At 46.3% G+C, this 18,576-nt stretch overlaps 1 protein-coding gene across 2 annotated transcripts in view; it reads left to right on the plus strand.

Moving 5' to 3' along the window:
* The first annotated feature begins 1,466 nt into the window (after positions 1–1,466).
* Positions 1,467–18,576, plus strand: part of ube2e2 (ubiquitin-conjugating enzyme E2E 2) — a 34,309-nt gene continuing 17,199 nt past the window's right edge. Inside the window, exons 1-3 of one of the 2 annotated variants that reach the window (XM_037980214.1) lie at positions 1,467–1,669; positions 3,727–3,777; positions 16,987–17,119. In XM_037980214.1, the coding sequence (XP_037836142.1) occupies positions 1,491–1,669; positions 3,727–3,777; positions 16,987–17,119 (363 nt within the window). In that variant the 5' untranslated portion in view covers positions 1,467–1,490. The remainder of the gene's footprint in view (positions 1,670–3,726; positions 3,778–16,986; positions 17,120–18,576) is intronic. The other variant, XM_017428627.3, reaches the window with a different exon arrangement.

Genomic DNA, 18,576 nt, shown 5'->3' on the forward strand with positions numbered 1-18,576 from the left:
AGCCCTCCCCCCCTCATCCCCTCATCCCCTCATCCCCCGGTAAACGTTGACCGACCCGCTCCCACCGGGGTCGCCTCTGCGGCGGTTCTCGGGTTTTTTCGACACCGGAACGGGAACGTTTCAGCGGCTGATGTTCCCGTCATTAACGGCGGAACGCCCCCGGGAGAAAACGACCTTCTCCTCCCCTCATTTTAAAGCTTTAATCGATCCTTTTTATTTTAGGACAACTTCTTTTTCCTTTTTAAATATTTTATTTATTAATATAAACCCGTAAACATTCATATTCATGTTTTTATTGTCTATAAATAGGACTTAAATTACGTTTTTATTTACGAATCTGTGTCTTTTATGGACAACAACACATTAAAAAAGCTAATTTATTCGTGTTAATAGTGGCAAAACTGATCATATGAATCATATTAACGGCGGGCAATAATGTTTTCCCCATTCTTATTGTATTTGTTTTTGTCTGTTAGCAAAATAATTCTCGACCCACTGGAGGGAAATTAATGAAACTTTCAGGAACTGATAATTGGATTGAGTTCTGCAGCTGATAAAGGTTTGGGTTAGACCCGATTCAAGATGGCCGCCACAGCCAGCTGACCTTAAACAGCGCGTAAATGTCTATAAGTCGGTCGATTTTACACATGCCGACCCGAAATTTGGCGTGGTGGTAGCTGAGACTGATCCCCAACACGTGCTCCAAGCGCTAACTGATTGTTAGAAGTCTGTGTGTGACTTTGTCTGATGAGTCTGTCTGTTAGCGAAATATCCCGTGAACCACTGGATGGATTTTAATGATGCTTTCAGGGAATAATCATCGGATGGACCCTAACAAGTGATTAAGTTCAGGTGCCAAACCAATTCAAGATGGCCTCCACAGCCACCTAACCGTGGAAAACTCAAAAATGGTGATAAATTATGTCCCCATCCAAGTCCAGATTCAGATCCATCCAGACGTTTTTTCTTTACCCGGCTTAACGTGCAGGGTCAAGGGCAGCTGGTCCGAACATGCGCCCGCACGGGGGCAAGCATGTAAACCCCACACGGAAAGGCGTCCGCTGGTTTCAAACCGGCAGCCTCGTCGCTGCGAGGCAGCGGATCTAACCGCCGTCGTGCCGACCGCAGGTGGAGACACAAAAACGGAGACATTGAGCTCAAACGCTCACTTGGACCCGCAGACGAGGTTCTAGACGCCGGCACTGATCCGAGAGTAACGTGTTCTATGTTCCTGCGGAAATTAAAGTAATTCATTACAAAGAGGGGAAACAAATAAAAGGTCATCCTAAACTGAGTGGTTTTAAAACGATTACTTGAGGAGACATGTTATTCTGAAATGTGGGTACGCGCTCAGTGTAAACAAAGCACGAACAAACATGGCGGTCCAGCGGGCAGCCGGCCGAAGCCCGGTTGCCGTCGGGTGGTTTGCTCGCCTCGGGGGTGTCTCGTCTTCACCGCGTCCTCACTGTCCTCGTCTTTCAGGGCCCACGATGTCCAGCAGCGAAGTGCAGAGACCGGACGACAGCCCCAGCACGAGTGGGGGGAGCTCGGATATCGAACAGAGGGAGACGGCGCCCCCCGAGCAGGAGCGAGAGCAGGCCCAGCCCAAGAAGAAGGAGACCAAGATCTCCAGCAAAACCGCTGCTAAACTTTCAACCAGTGCCAAGAGGTGAGTTTGGACGGGGGGGGGACACAGGAGGGGACGGGAGGCTGGATTAACACAGGAGCTGTTTGTGCCGGGGGGGCTGTTTCAAACGACTCGCGCCCCCGCAGTCGCTGTCAGGGCGCCGGAGCGTCACCGCTGTGATATTCTTATTCCGGCCCGTTTTAACAAACGTGCCTCGTTGTATGAGCCCGAGCGCTCGTCCCCCCCTCCCCCCCACACCCCGACGCTGACGGATGCCGGGAATATTCTCCTTCCTGTCCGAATCAGAAAGTTCTGTCCTCACCTTCCACGGCTGCGACTATCGGCAGTTTTTATTCCGATTAATCCGGACAATTAAACGCAGCTTTGGCGTTTTACAGTGAAGTAAAAAAAGATAAACAAGGGCAAACAAATAAAACGCGGGTTTAGAGCGGCTACTCCAGCGTGACAAAATAAACAGATTGAAGCTTTGATTGTTTATGTTTAACAATAAAAGGCTGAATATTCACAAATAAAACAGAATAATGGAGACGGGAACGTTTCTAACTCCGCTGACTCTGTTCACTGAAATAACTTCTATCAGTCACTGCTTGGAATTTGGTTCTGGAGGAAGAACCTTCATGAAACGGGCCCTGACACAAGGACGGTTCTCCTAGAAAAGACCGAGGACAATTTGACCACGGGGACATTAAACTCAGGTGTCTTCAGGCAGGCTGCTTGTTTAAAAGCTGAAAAGTTGTACCGATGGTGTCCAGAGAGCCGAGAGAGGTCAGAGGTCAACTCCAGGGTCAAAGGTCATCAGTTCCCACCATCGGCCTGTTTGAGACAAAGTGGACTTCATGGAAGACGACCGAGGAGGACACAAAATCCTAAAGACAGACTGGGATTTGCTTCTTTGGACAGATGAGACAAAACTGTGTCCACAGACCCAAGCCAGAACCCAAAGAACAGAACCCTGAACCTCCAGGGGAACATGGAGGAGGCCCGGTTCTGTTCTGGGTCTGACTCAGAACCAAAGAAATCTAAAGACTATCAAGGCTTCCTGGAGCCAGATGTTCTGCTCAGAGTCAGAAAGCTCGGTCTCAGTCTCAGCTCACGGGTCCAACAGGATCAGAACCAAACATTGGACCGTTCTGAAGGCCTTCTGAGCCCTGATCGAAATCCTGCAGAACATCTGGAGGAGGAAGCCTTCAGACCTGAGACAGCTGGAGCAGTTTGATCAGGAGGAGTGGACCAGGACACCTGTGGACACCTGAGGACACCTGAGGACAGGTGCGGGAGTCTCAGAGGGACAGAAACCAGCTGACTGCCTCGAAAGGTTGAGGAGTAAAATATGAATTTAAGAAACCATCCTTTGTGTCAGAACCAGTTTTATTAGTTTGTTTTAAAAATAATTCTGTTGAACCACAAATTAAATCAAAGACTGATTTTCATTTGTTGATTTTTAGTAATTTTTTATTCTTTTATCCTTTTTTAGTTTCGAGTTATTTCAGTTGTTTTTTTCTGTCTTTAACAAACAAATTTATCCACATCTGTATTATACGAACCCGTCTGGTTTAAATGTTATTTTTTTACGAGTAATTGTGTTTAAACGGATGAATTAACACACAGGAGTGACGATGTTCCTCCGTTCAGATCAGTTTTCAGCCGTCGAGATGTTTCTGCTGCTTTAAGGGACAAAAAAAGGACAAATTAGAATCGGCTCAGATTCGGGTCTGAAAGTTTGCATTTAGCAGCTAAAATAAAACGTCAGGTGTTTTAATTCCTGATGTTTGCTCAGTAAGTTTTGTAGTTTTATTTTCTCGTCAGCTACCTCGAAGTTCTCCTAAATTTTATATTTCTTTGCCCTTTTGGAAACGTTTCATGTCTGGAAGCGTCCGCCGTGGCCTCTGCTTCGTCCTGAACTCCTGATTAAATATAAAGTTATAAAACCCGCGTGTTGGCAGATTATCTCCCAGCTATAAGCACGCTTTCCTACGGTATTTATGTCCTTTTGTTCCGCCTGGAATCATAAATAAATGATAACGTTTTGTTGCCTTTTTCGGTTTCAAACTAAAAGAAATCCATCTTGTGCTTTTCAGGATTCAGAAGGAGCTCGCAGAAATAACACTAGACCCACCTCCGAACTGCAGGTAAGGAGCAGCGCCGATCGTTTGTTAAGTTGGTGTCTGTGGCGTGGAAATGAAGAAGGAAAGAAACAGGAAGCTGTCACTGCTTTTTGTTTCTGTTGTTTGTGGCGTTTGGGAGACAGAGAGGGTAATCTGAGGTGCCGCGGCGTCTGGCGAGCCGTTTTACATCAAAGTGTTCCGGCCGCTCTGAAATGGCTGGAAACCTGTTTCTGCCCCCCCCAGCCCCCCTCCCTCCACCTCGCCGTGTCGGGGGATTTACCGCAGACAATGGTCATTGTGTGCGGCCGTCGTGGCTCGGAGGAGAAGCGGTTGAGTGGCGCTCCGCACGTGTGGACGTCCTTTAACTCTTCCCTAACAACACAAAGTGACGCGGCGGCATCGACCCCGGCCCCGTTCGCCGCAGAACAGTGCTCGCTCCCTGCGCTCGCACTCTGCTGCTAATTAAGAAAGAAAATGGACGCCGCTCTTTGTTGAGGACACTTGCGTGAGGCGCGGATGCTCTCCGGTCGTTTCGGGTTTTCCTTCACGGGCACCTGCTTAAAATGATTAAGGCGAGCGGCTCGGTATGACTCATCTGGCGATTAGAAATGACTGCGCCCCAGACGGCCATGTTTATTGCACGAATTAATCACCCCTGCTGGCGCTCGTCAAACCCCGCCATCATTAACGGTAAACACGGAGCTAACCTTTTCATTTCAGCTCTTATTCCGCCGGAGGCTGAGGGAGATGTTGTGTTTCCTCGAGGTCTCGACAGTTCTTTATTTTTAACCTCCCCCCCTCCCCCAAAGTCCTAGGTAGGCTCACACGGATTTCGCTTCAGGACACGAGGAAGTCGTCTGAAAGGAAAATAATTGCTGGCGGATATTTCACAGCCGTCGTCTTAGTGGGGGAGCTAGTTTCCTGGGAAACAATTAAGCTTCTTCAGGATTAGATTTACTGCGTGTGTTCTCTGTCTGTGATACTAAAATCGAATAATCTGTTTTCTGTGATTATTCTCTCCCCCCCCCCCCCCATTAACAGCAGAATGGGGGTCGAATCCAGAACGTCGTTCGGTTTGACCTCCACGCCGGCGTCAGTTCATCTAAAATTAAAGGCCTAGCATTCCTCGAAGGGATGCATATCACCCATTTCAGTCAGAGTGTTGTGGATGACTCTCAGCTACTACCACAGCATATTTTAGCTCAATAGCTTTAAAATTAACTGAACTGTAGACATTTTTCTGAGGTCAGCTGGCGGTGGCAGCCATATTGAATGGTATTTGGCTCTTAAAGTTGATCAGTTGCAGGAGAACATCGCTTTCATTAAAGTCATGAGATATTTTGCTGACAGACACAAGAACATTATCGTCCTCCTATAATGCGATAATGATTGCTGTGGTTTAAAAGCTGTTGATGTCATTTAGTGAAACGTCCGTTTGTTGGTTTTTATCCGTCTCCCTGGGACCGCCGCGGTCCCGTTAGCAAAATATCTCCTGAACCGCTGGATGGATTTTTAAAAGAAACCTGCAGATGGTCATGTGCTGCATGACAGCCTCTTAAAAAAGCACGAAGACGGCTATAAGCTGGTCAGTTTTCTAGATACTGACCTGAAATCTGGGGTGGTTGTAGCTGAGAGTCGTCCCCAGCAGATGTTCTGAGCTCCAACAGCTTTATCTGTCTGTCAGTAAAATATCTCACCAACCGCTGGATGGATTTTAATGAATTCTTTTCATGAAATCATCGTTGGAGGAACATCTACAGATGATTAGCTTCTGGAGTCAGTTCAGTTCAAGATGGCTGCCACAGCCAGTCAACGAAGAAATGGCTCTAACTCGGTCAGTTTCACAGTAATTGGGCTGAGAGTCGTCTGAGCGTTTAACCATCATTTCCAAGTTGAAGATGATCTTAATCGGCGGGCGATATGCATTCCCCTGAAGGAACGCGGGGCCTTTAAAGTTCTCTGTTTCCTCCCGGCTCCTTGGTTTCGTCCTCCATGTTTAATTTCAGAGCTGTTAAATCCGAGGAGCGTTTCTGTCCGAGCGTACGGCTGCAGTTGGACTGTTTTTATCTCACATCCCATCTCCCCCACATCCTCCCTCTCTGCTCTCTTTGATTCGTTTCTGACACGAAGATCCTCCCCGCCGCCGCCTCCCGGTTTACATTTCCTTACCTTTTATCTCCGTCTGTCATTTGCATCTGCTTCTGCGAGGCGTTTCGTCGCACGTGGACTTCAGAGGCGCTTGGTTTTTGTTTTGTTTTGTTTTGTTTTTACGGACTGCGCAGCTTCAGCTTTCCTCACGGACGGTCAAACATCCGTCCATTTCAGCCGCGGCGAGGCGTTCGCCAGCAAGAACGTAACAGGAAATGACAGGTTTCTGTGTCACGCCGTCCGGGTTCGAGGGGAAAAAACGGTCGTTTGTGAAGCAGCTGGAGGAGCAGAGAGACGAGGATATGATGCGTTCAGGAAAGTCTTAAAAAAGGAAACCTTAGGCCAGAGGAGTTTCTGAAACTTTATCACAGAGAAGAACTCATTTATTGTTGCTTTTATGGCGTTTAATAAAATCTAATAATCTGCTGATGAGTCGCCTATATTCAACATGGCCGCCACAGCCAGCTGACTTATGCAACACATGGTGCGGTGGTAGCTGAGAGTCGTTCAGAGCACAACGGCTTTGCTGTTAGCGAAATATCTCATGAACCACTGCACAGACCTTCAGGAGTAATCACCGGATGGACACCTGATGGGACATTAGGAGTCAAACCAAGATGGCCGCCATGGCTAATCTGATCCATCTTAAAAGTGTTCCTTTTAAGGGATGCTAGGCCTTTAATGTCGGCTGGTTGGAGCTGAGATCTGCAACGTGAAGCAAAATGAAAGCTGGAAACGAGTTAAAGAGCATCAGTTTTTCTGTTCTGATGCCTTCAGGCGTCCGCAGGCTTTTGTTTCATTCACAGATTTTTTTTCTTTGTTTGACGTGTTGTTTTGTCGCCGTCTCCTGATCTGAAACTGAAACCTCGTCTCGGTGAAACTACTAACCGCGGCTGACGGAAGCCGGCGCAGATTTGTGGGGTTCTGGAAACTTTTTCACAGAATTATCGATTCAGAGCCGCTTCGTTTAGTCTTCACCGTCACGCTGACGTCCCGACGTGGCGGCAGGAAAACTCATCGTCTCAGAATGAGGGCGTTCTGTTCGATTCGATTCACGTTTTGTTGTTTTTCTGCAAGATCTTTAGGATTTTTGTGTTTTTGCTGGACTCTTTAAACTCACGGCTGTCTGATGGACCGCAGCAGGAAACTCAGGGGTGTCCAACCCTGGTCCTCGACGTCCACCGTCCTGCATGTTTTACATGTTTCCCCGCTCCTACACACCTGATTCATGTTTGAATCACCTCCTGGTGCTCCTCAGAAGCCTGTTAGTCAGCCACTGATTCAAACCAGGTGTGTTGGAGCAGAGAAACAAGGAAAACCTGCAGGTTGGTGGCCCTCCAGGGACTCTGTCTTAGGCCATGAGAGGTGGGCGATCATGTAATTGCCTGTCTGTAAGCTAGGACTGATCACTAAAGCACAAACTGATTGTGTCAGATGCAGCGTTGCTCTCAGGATGGTCATTCTTCAGCTCAGGAGGTCTTTGTTTAAAACGTTAAATATCCATTCCTTTAAGGAACACTAAGGCCTAAATTAGTTATAATTGTCTTATTTATTAACTATTTGAACTGAGAGATTAGTTGCCATTTTAAAGCATTTACTAGTTGCTGCATTGCAGCTTTTTAAATGTGAGGATTTGAAGGTTGAAGGTAAAATTATCCACACATTTTGGAGCATTTTTGCTGTTTTTTTGTATTTTATAGATGCCAAAGTTAACTAAAACGGTCAGCAGACAGATCCTTGTTCTGTCGCTCCAGTTTCCTGTTTCTTCACCGGTCCTCTGCGATCCTGCAGATATTCAGTCGTGACGTAACGCCCTGAAGAGGCGACAACAGAGATGTCAGCGCCTGATGACATCACGGCTCAAGGCAGGCCCGCTGACGCGCCGCTTCGTGGCGAGGCTCCCTTTGTTGTTGGTTCTGACCTTCAGCTCTGACGGGATCATCTTCATGTCTGCCGTGAATGCTTATTAGTTTTGTGCACTCCTCTGGGGGGCTGTGTGTGACTGACACAGCCGGCGTCATTTTTCACAGCGTTACCATTAAGCACAGCAGGGAGGCGCCATCAATATTCATGAAGGGGTGCAGGGGTGGGGACTGGGGGGCGGGGAGGGGGGTGCTCGCTGTTTGCTTTAACAGGATTTCAGCTTTGTTGTCGGTTTGAAGAGAGCAAAACGGGCAAACACGCACCTTTTTACTGTCACGAGACATAAACGGTGCAAAGTTTCAGCCTTTCTGCTCCTCCCGAACACAAAGCGTTCCCTCGCCGGCGCTGTTCAGCACGCTCGCTCCCCATCTGTCACTCATCAATCTCAAAACGCCAGGATTTTTGTCATGTAAAACAGGAGACCTGCTCGAACATTAAAAGCTTCTCCTGAACTGAGTTTACTCCGGGAGTTTCCCAGATACGGCGAGATGCAGCTCTGAAATGCGGGTACGCGCTCAACGTAAACGAAGCTGAATCCACCAAAAACCCACGGGACTCATTTTGGACCTGCGTTGGGCTGGATGTAGTCTGGAAACAAACGGGTGGAAATATTAGATTTAATCTGCTGCTAAACGGGAAGGAAAAGAGAAATCTCTGGATCAGACCGGGAAGAGTTCAGCTTTCCCAAAACGTTCCCGTAACGTTCCCATTCCAGTGTTTTTTTTTTAACTCCAGGCTAACAAATTAGTGTCATTGTTTATAATTTCCAGGAAAAGGGTTAAAAGTACACCTTGTTTTCAAATTTAAGAACCCATCTGCGTTCTTCGCTCGATGACCTAAGTGTACGTTTGTACCGATGCGTTAAAATAAAACGGCTCTTCCTCGGACGCCATCGTTATTGACTTCGGCTGTTTGTGTAACGAACACACACGGCAGACAGACACGAATCTTACTTACAGATTTATAATTTAAGATGTGAGAAATTTATTATACTGATTCTGGTTTTGTTTCTCGTTGTAGGGTATTTTATTTTTTAAAGGACGAGTCCCTTTAACGGGTAACTGGAGCACTACTCTGTGTGTGTGTGTGTGTGTGTGTGTGGCCATGTATTTGATACATTGTGGGGACAATTTTCCTAACATATACTACCTCGTGGGGACCAAAGCCTGGTCCCCACAAGGAGAAATGATGTTTTTGGGTTAGGGGTAAGGTTTAGGACTAAGGTGTGAATTGAGTTTAGACTCAAAATTGAAAGAAAATGTTAAAATTTCCAGTTTTTCATTCATTCAGTTACACGTTTGCCGAGCAGCTGCGTTTGCACAACTAATTTTAAATAAAATTCTGTTTTTTGGCCTAATTTTTGGTCCACAGCTTGTAAAACTGCTTCCATCTATAAACCTTCGGCTGACGGACGCTTCAGGCGACGATCTCTGATCAAAAACCAACAAACTTCATGTTCTCTGTTCATCAGATGATTAGTTTTAATAAAATGTAGGTATTTTGCAAACAGACATGTGAGGACATTATCCCCCGCCTTTCACGGCGGCAGGTGATGTCAGATGTCTGGTTTGGTTCTGAACCCGACCGGCGCTCGTCCTTTTCCTCCGGAGACGGATCTGTTTGCGAGCGCATGTTCTCCCTCTGACACCAGCCTGCATTTGATTTATCAGTAATGATTTTTCCTGCAGCGTTTGTTTGACAGTGAACGCGCCTGCCTTGATTCATGCCCGTCATTGAATCCTGAATGTCCTCGTTTGTGAGGCGTTTTTCTGGCAAACATTCGCCGCCGCTGTTAGTGATGGATCTGTGGGGAGGCGGAGCGCCGCCGTTACCGCGCCGCTCTCAGATGAGCACTTCGGCTCGTTGAGGATGAATCTGAAGAGAAAAACGGTAACTCGCTTTGAGATCTGCTTCCAAACGGGCTCCAGATGTTCCAGCTGTTTGTCGTTTGGGTGATTCTGTTTAAAGGCCTGGCATTCATCAAAGGGATGCATATCACCCGCCACCTCTCACCTGATGTTAAAGGATAGAGCTGCTTTGGTCAAAGATTATAAACGGGATTCTGTGAGAGCTGAAATTAACTGAAGAGAAGCCATTTTTAGCTTCTCTGAGGTCGCCGAGTTCATTTACTAACAAACAAACATCATCGCATCGACGGCGGGAGATAGAAAGCAGCTCAGTTTATCGTTTTTGTTCACTGCAGGATTAAAGCTGTTGCATCTGCTGCAGAGTAATTCCCCGTTTTTTTTTTATTCCTGTGAATAAATCAGGTTTGCTGACGCGTTCAGACTCAGGAATCTGATCCGCCGCGTGCAGTTCACGCTGCAGATGACCCGAGAGCGAGGACGGCAGCGTTCTTAATGTTCCACCCTTAATTACACTCAGCCGCGGCCGTTTGGCAGCGTGGACGAGGGAGGCGGGCTTATTCACACAAAGGTCAGCTGCCGGAGACCCGCAGGTCTCTGCTGACTCGGGACGAGCCGAGAGCTTTCCAGGTCCTCAGTCTGACGGTTAAAGACGTGATCTGTGGAGTGATCTTCTTCGCTGGTTATGATCACCCGCCGCCACGGGAGAGCATGTTTGTATCTGTGTGTCAAACCTGCCGTACCTCTGCAGCGTTTCGCAGAATCACCAAGGAAACCTGAGGACAATAGACGGATCCCCGGTTCCGCTTCTTCCAGCCCCCCCACCCCGTCTGAATAAAAGTTTATTCCTCCCTTTTGGCTCGGAAAGCATGAATCTTCCTCCCACTCCAGCGTTTCCCCCCTCTGATGCAGGATAAACTTTCCGCTCCGTAATTGCGGCGCTCATTGTGCGTGTTAACAGTAAGAGGCCCGTGATGGTTGGACCATCGGAGGACGGAGGATGGAGGTGTCCCCTCAGCTGTGGAGCTGCTCAGGAATGGGTCCTGGTTCTCTGTCACGGTCGGAGGAAGAGAATTGGTCCTACGGTAGCTGCAGCGGCTCGGAGCTGGAATGGTTTTATTTGTGCTTCGTGTTTTATTTATCAGCCGTTTATCTTCTGGAAACGGCTCTCTGTGTGACAGACTCTCCCACCCAAACACCTGGCTTTGGTTACTGGCAAAAGGTGAAGGCGGGCGATCATGTTTTTGTGTGTGCGTTCCTGGGTCTGTCTGTCTGGGATGAACATCGACTAATCACCATTAACCAAACAAAGATGGCTGCAAGTCGGTCAGTTTTAGAGACTTTGAGCTAAACTTCAGAGACAGTAGCTCCGCCCTGGACATCTTAGTCTAAAACTGTGGCGTGAAAGGCGGCGGGTGATAAGCATTCCTTCAAGGAACTGTTTTTATTCAGGACTTTACTGGTTAAACTGGGGTTGGTTTTATGTTTGTTCTTGTGTGGTTTGGTGGTTCTTCTTCGGAGCTTTTTCAGAATCGGTTTGACAGAAAACCTGGGTAATCTGAACATCCTTTTTTTATTTTTTATTTACAGTGTGTCTTTGGGAGAACCAGAGGCCGAGGAGACGAGTCATGATCTAAAACCCAAACAGCAGGACGTTTTACACGTCCCGTCCGTTTAGTCCAGCTGGTTTCTGGTTTTCACATCCTGGATGCTTTAGATCAATGATTCCCAAAGTTGGGCTTGGGACCCCAATGTGGTCACCCAACACCAAGTAGGGGTCCTTAAACCCAGTTTTTATGATATATTTACACCATAATTATTACAGAGAGTTGAATTAAAAGTCATTTAATGATTTAAAAAATAGCAAAATGGATGCTAAGACTGTCTGTGTTGTCATTATTTAACAGGATCATCAGCACTTTTGGGTATTTAAACAGCCAACAGATGGGCTCACACACCTTTTGTTATTTTATGGGTCGGAAGCTGAACAGTTTGGGAACCACAGTCTGAAAGAACACATTTCTTACCCGCTCCAGCCTTGTTATTGCTTCCTGCCTGTCGTCAGTCCGGCCCGATCCGAGCCGTCTGAGGGAATCGGCTGACAGAACCGGTGAGATATGTCGGTGATGTTGCAGAGATTAGCTCGGCTCGCGCTGTAAGATAACCTTTATCTGTTGGCACCGATCTGCAGAGCGCCCTGACAATGAAATAAGGCGGCGTGGATGATTAAATGAGCAAAGGACACTCCGGTCTCACATTCTCTGCTGCATCATGGGAAGGAAAGGTCATTCAATATAAATGGAAATTATTACTGCCGTCTGTGATTACGGAGCACGGCGTGGATACTTTTTAGGGACTGGGGGACAAAAAAGTAAAAAACAAAACCCGACACGGTGACCGTGTGAAACATGAACTTATTCCCCGTGTTTTATCCGCACAGACAAGCTGCTCTGAAGCGTTTCTGTTATTAAAGAACTGAGCCGCGCCGCCGCAGAGAAGGAGAAGAAGAAGAAGAAAACTGTGTGTGTTTGTGGTTTAAACTCTATTTTTGGGCGCTGTGTTGTGGAGGAGCCGGGCCAGCTGTCGGAGTGGTTTCCTGTGTGAGTGTAATCTCCGAGGACAGGGCCGCGGCGAGATTCCTCACAGACGCTCGCCGACCCCTGAAACGAATGACCCAAATACTCGCTGAATGCAGGCGGAGCGCCGTTCGCTCCGAGGGTCGTCTGACGGCGACGCCGCAGCGGCGCTTTAACTTCTGCTCTGGAGATTTAAAACCTCTCACTAAGAAAGGTGTTTGTTGACATCTGTCTGATGGAGGGACAGATTAATTCTTCTTCTCTGATTTTTACTTTTTGGCGGGAATCTTCAGGCAGCTCGTGATTCGATAATAAAACGATAATCGCTGCGTTTAGATGATGTTAAAACCTAAATTATTGTGGCTTGTTTTACATAAATAAACGCTGGGTTATTTCTTTTTGTGTCTAATGATGCCAGGAAAGCCTTTTCTCACAGGTGCAGTTAGCATCGTGTTTATCACTGAAACGTTTCAAAGTCGACACTGAAGATTCCTGCAACAGACGCTACGGTGGCTCTACTGGGACAAACCAAGCAGCAGCTGAAGTAGCGGATCGGTTTAACGTCAAAAAAACTAATTTTTTACGTTTAAAACTCGCCTCGGAGTCCAACGTTTCTGCGATGCAGGTTTTCCTTCCTGCCCCTGGATGTCAGACGTGTCGGGCGTGAAACGTTCCCGCTCGGTGTTCGTGTGGACCAATCCTTTTGTGCGTGAAGTTCCTCGTTATTCTCCAGTTTTTCTTACAGGTTGAGTCGTCAGCAGTTTGAGTGGTTTCTTTGTCACGATCCGAGGAAAGTGTGAACAGCTTTATTTCCTTTTTTAAAATGATCTGGACATTAGGAAGTCAGGAGATAAAGGAACTGTTTGAAGTGTTTTTGCTTTTCTCTGTTTGCTGCTGTGGAACGTATCTCCCACCGGGGCAGTAAAGTAGATTTTATCTTTAAACTGCGGTGATAAACCGGTGGTTTTATGTGAGACGAATGTGTTTGTCGGAGGATTTTTATCCCATTTAAGGTCTAATTTTGTCCCGCAAATGTTCGGACGAGCTCACGGCGCCGGCGTTTGGCGGGTTGGCGAGCGGCGTTCTCGAGAGGGTTTCCAAAGCGTTTCGAATCGTTCGTAAGGGTCGGACACGATGGGCATCACACGACCCGACCATCTGTACCGTCAGCAGCAGCGAAGCGGGTCGGCCCGGTTCTGATCCAGCAGCTCCTCCTCCCAGGTCTGGATCGCTGGGCCTCGTATTTATATGATCCCCGTTTCTTCTTTGTTCCCAGCTGTTAAAGAAGTTTTAATTAGTTTCAAATTATCCAGTTTTTCTTCAGATATTCAAGTAAAGCTGAGCTCAGCTGCTGTTGTAATTTTTACCTCATAATCTTTTCAAAATGAACTAAAAAAAGGCAGAAACGGAGCAGGACGCTCAGGGTTGTTTCTGGAAAAGCACCGTTAGGAATCAACTGGACGTGTTGCTAAAATGTAAAATCCCTGCCCGTTCCTAACTCGAAAAGTGGTGCGATGGTTCCCCACACTGCTGTTGAATTACCAGGAGTTTCATTCATTTTTTGCACACAAACACAGCAATTTATTGAGATTCTGACAGAAAATCTGAACGTTTTTGTCCCTCAAATGGTCACAGATTTGCAGGAAGAAGTGATTGTGACGCTCATCGTCTTGCCTCATGAATATATATATATATATTTGTTTAGCTTGATGAAATCCTCAGGTTGGGTTTTCCCGTCGAGGCTCGTCGGTCCAGGTAGGACGTCTCCGAGCAACAAGCAGCACCTGACTTTCTCCTCAGCCCGTGTTTGGCTGCCGCTCGTCTTTATCCTTTCATTTCCTCGTTCCGATCGCCGCCACCGCGCGCTCGTCGGCCTTGGAGCGAGCGAGGAGCGGATCCTGGGGGGTCGGGGAAGCTTCGGACGGAGCTTCAGCGCCGGTTTCACAAAGGAAAGATGATCATGCAGGCTGCCTTCAGGAAATGTTTCACCAGAGTAATTCAGAGCCAGAGAGCGGTCATTAAACCGCTTTAAAAATAAATGATGCTATTTATTGATCAGCATGATTCATACTCAACAATAACAAGAAAACATGGACTGATGAAAAAGGAAAAAGGAGGTTTTAACACCGCAGTTTCACTGGAACTGAAGAAACGGATCCAAAATGTCCGAACAAATAAGTTTCTTGTTGTTGTTGTGTATTATATTTATATTTCAAACACAATTAGACTCTAAATCTGAAGTAAATAATATAAAACCACTAAATGAAGTATATATTCTCTGATTTTATTAAAAACTCACAGAGTGATGACTGGAATCAGCAACCTTTTGAGGATAAACCAACTCAAGATGGCTGCCACAGCTTAAAAAAACACATAATTGGTTACATGTCAGCTCGTTTTACAGATGCTGAGCTGAAATGTGTTACGACGCTGAACGGCAGCGGGCGATATGCATTCTACTCTGAGCAGCTGGGCTTTGATTGGCCGATGTGTCTCTGACGACTTCACGTCCTTCGTTTCCCCGCAGATTTAAGCATCGTTGCCCGGTGAAAGCACGCCGTGGCTGCTCTCCGGACGGCGGCGACTCGGCGCCGCTCACACGCGGGGGAGGCCCGAAGCTCCTGCGGCGAACTGAGATCGGCTCCGACGGTCTCCGTGAACATCTGGGGCTAAAAATGAAGGGGACGAGGGGAGCCGGCGATGAATCTTCCTCTGACACGACGCGGCGAGGGGGGCGGAGTTAAACCCGAGTCTCGGGGTCAACGCGTCGTTATGTCTTTGTCCCACAGATCAGTTTAAACTCTTCAAACATGTTGAAGACGGACAGCTTGAGCAGATTATATGACACGGCATGCTGGGTGTGTGTGTGTGTCTCCAGCTGCAGATTACAGATGTCCAGATGACCCAGAACCTTCCAAGGAAACGTTTCCTTGAATGTTACTGCAGCAGCAGAACCGAATGTTTTTAGATGTTCAAATTCTAATTGAGCCGCGGCCGCGAAAACAAAAACCCTCCGAGGAGGAGCGTGGCGATAACGAGCCGGGTTAGGTTCCTGCTCTGCCTCCCGACAGATCTGCTGCTGTTGGTGTGAATTCCCAGCTTCAGATGATGAATGAAGCTGCTCCTCCTGTCCGGCGCGCGCTGACAGCTTTCAGAGACCAAAACAGCAGCTTTGCTTTCAGCCCAGGAGGGTGAATCTCTGCCGGACCTTCCTGGGTAAATAAATTAAAACAGATACAAACAAAGCGTCAGGAGGTGTAGTTTAAGCACCAAAGAGACTTTATGACAACAGTTTGACTTTGTTGTATCACTTGTGAGGTTAGCCATAAAATAAAAAGGTGAAATCTCAACTAAATCAGGTGTTCCTTCACACGAGTTTCTTTTAACGATGATTTAACGCCACGAAAACGACTCGCTCCTTCAGTCCTCCTACTCCTTCATTCAGCTCATTTTGATGGCGGAGTTAATCTGTTTTTAGACGCGTTGTGGGCGTGGAAGTGTCTGAATCATTTCTCAGATTTTGTTAACGTTAATCTAGTCGGCCGTAGCTGCAGCGCCTGAAGAACATCTGTCTGATGCTAACTGTGTTAGCCTTTCTATGGCGTTTTCAGTGTTACGTTAGCATCTGTGCTAAGTGTTGTTAGTGTTGGGTTGGACCCGTTTCTGCCCGTTTTTTGGCGTTCTCTGTAAACCTCGAGGTTGTGTGTGCAAAAAGATGAGCAGTTTCTGAAATACTCGGACCAACACTTGAACCTCCTTTCTTCCCCGTTCGTCTTCATTGCACCGTCATGAGTTGCTGGCTTGTGATTGGCTGATTAGTTATTTATGTTAACAAGCAGCTGAACAGTTTTATTGGATCAGATATTTGGTTCTGACTTCCTTTATCTGCAGACAGACATCAAATGAATCATTTCCTCCTCCTCTGAAGTCGTCCCGTTCCTTTTCTGTGGTTGAACCTGTGCCCCCCGGCGGAGGGCTGTAAGGTCCTGGATCTGAGCGGGATCCATGATGGCGCTCATCAACACGCCTCTGTGCTGCTAAAAAACACGACTTCCTTCAGTACATCTTTAAATCTTTAATTAGAGACGCAGCCTGACCAGCCCGGCTTTTATTCTCTCTTCCTTCGGAAACAGAAGTCCAGGTTGGAAATGTTTTCCTGTCAGGTGATGCAAGTCAGAGCAAAAAGGAGAAATCTCTGTTGGTTAATTAAAACCGGCTTTAGAAAAGGGCAGCGTGAAGTAGCAGCTAAGCAGATTAGATGAAATTAGCTGAAGGAAGAAGGAAAAGTGTGATTTATTTTATTTTATTTATTGGAGTGCACACTTGGAACCAGAAGTTTGTTGTTTGAGGCTCATTTTTGGTGACTTTAAGGAAGCTGTTGTCTGAATGACGTGAAATCGCAGCGACTGCCAGCAGACGAGGGTTTGAGGTAAAAACCCTCGGCTGTAATTACTTGAAATCGGAGGGATTGTTCATTGTTCCCAGCTTTGGGATCGGGATATTTCCTGGCTTCGAGCCAGATCAGGATCCCACCGCGAACAACAAGCCGGGCGGGGGCAGCGGCGGGGGCGGCGCTTCCTGATATGGAAATGGCTTTAATTACCGACAGCAGCTGTGACCTTCAGCCTTCACTGGTTTTAAAACGTTTCCTCCTCTGATCTGTCCTCGGCGCCGGTTCTGACCGGTAACCTGTTAACGGGCCTTTCTGTTTGGACTTCCAGCGCCGGGCCCAAAGGGGACAACATCTACGAGTGGAGGTCGACCATCCTGGGCCCGCCGGGCTCTGTGTACGAGGGAGGGGTCTTCTTCCTGGACATCGCCTTCACGCCCGACTACCCCTTCAAACCCCCCAAGGTGAGCGGCGGGTCCAGACCGAGGTTCTGGTCCTTCATGAGTCGGGTCAGAGGGTCGGCCTGCTTCTGATGAACTCATGACTCTCAGTTCTGTCGTCTTTAAACATTCAGGAAGAAAAATCTGATATTTAATCAGATCAACGTCTTTACCAGCAGAGAGCAATAAAATATAAATATATTTATTATAGAAGATGTAATTATTTGATAAAACTGGGATATAAAATCCAGTGAGAGCTGAAATTAACTTACAAACAAGCTGAAACCTGCTAAACCTTAGCTGAAGGCTTTAACTGTAGCTAAAAGCTAAAATTACTAATATATATATATATATATATATATATATATATATATATATATATATATATATATATATATATATATATATATATATATATATATATATATATATATATATAAGCCACAGCTGAAAGCTAGAGTTAGTTAAACCTCAGCTAAAGGCTAAAAGGAGCTTAAGAAGATGAGCAGCAGAAGCAGATTTCAGAGATTTTGATGTTTAAATTAGTTAAATAATTCAAAAATATATAAAAAGTAAAAGTCAGCAGATAATCCTGAACATTTCAAGTTAAAATAGTTTAAAATCTGAGTTACAACCGATAATATTGAACCTAAAATCAAACAAAGCTCTTTTATCAGATTAAATGTTTAAATTGGTCTTCAGTCCAGAAAAGTCTTCATTTTATGATTTTACCTCCAGTTTAAAGTTTCCAGCTTTATTTATAAACCTTCATAAAGTAAATATTAAAACAAAAAACCGTCTGTCTTCCTGCTGGACGAAGAGATTTGAATGTTTTTGTTTCTGAAGCTTTAACCTTTAACCTTCTCTCAGCTTCAGTCTTTCAGATAATTAATTATTCTCAGAGTTAATTAGTTCCTCTTCTGTCGACCGACTCGTTAGGAATGAGCCGCTTTAATCCTGTCGGATTTTAGTCACATCCTGATCAAATTCTTGTGTTTTGAGGCAAAAAAATAAAAACAACGAGATTTAAAACCTGACTGAGAGAAGAAACGACTTTTAATTCAGTTATAAAACATAACTTAAGATCCACTTTTATTTTACATAAATGAGGAAAAGCAAACCTTCAGAGGGAACCACTGACCCGGTTCTGATCCGTTCAGGAAAACAGAATTATAATTAAACTCCTGCAGGATAAATAAACGAGCTGAAAATTTGAATCTAAACCAAATTAGCCTCTTTAAAGATTTAATGTGTTTTTATTTCTTTTTGAACCAAACCCGGATCCCCAGAGGTTCTCCTTCGGTCGGTTCCTCACACGGAGATGAACACATGAATCACCGCCTGGCTCCATTTCCAGCGCAGTCCTTCAAAATAAAAGCCCATGAAGTGAAACCCTCTCATCGCCTCCCGATCCTGTTTTTATTTATTGGCTCTTTGTGCAGCACAGCCACCGGCGCTCGGTTCTGACCCGGGGGGGGGGG

This window comes from Kryptolebias marmoratus, linkage group LG16, assembly GCF_001649575.2.
Source record: "Kryptolebias marmoratus isolate JLee-2015 linkage group LG16, ASM164957v2, whole genome shotgun sequence".
In the NCBI taxonomy this organism is placed as follows: domain Eukaryota; kingdom Metazoa; phylum Chordata; class Actinopteri; order Cyprinodontiformes; family Rivulidae; genus Kryptolebias; species Kryptolebias marmoratus.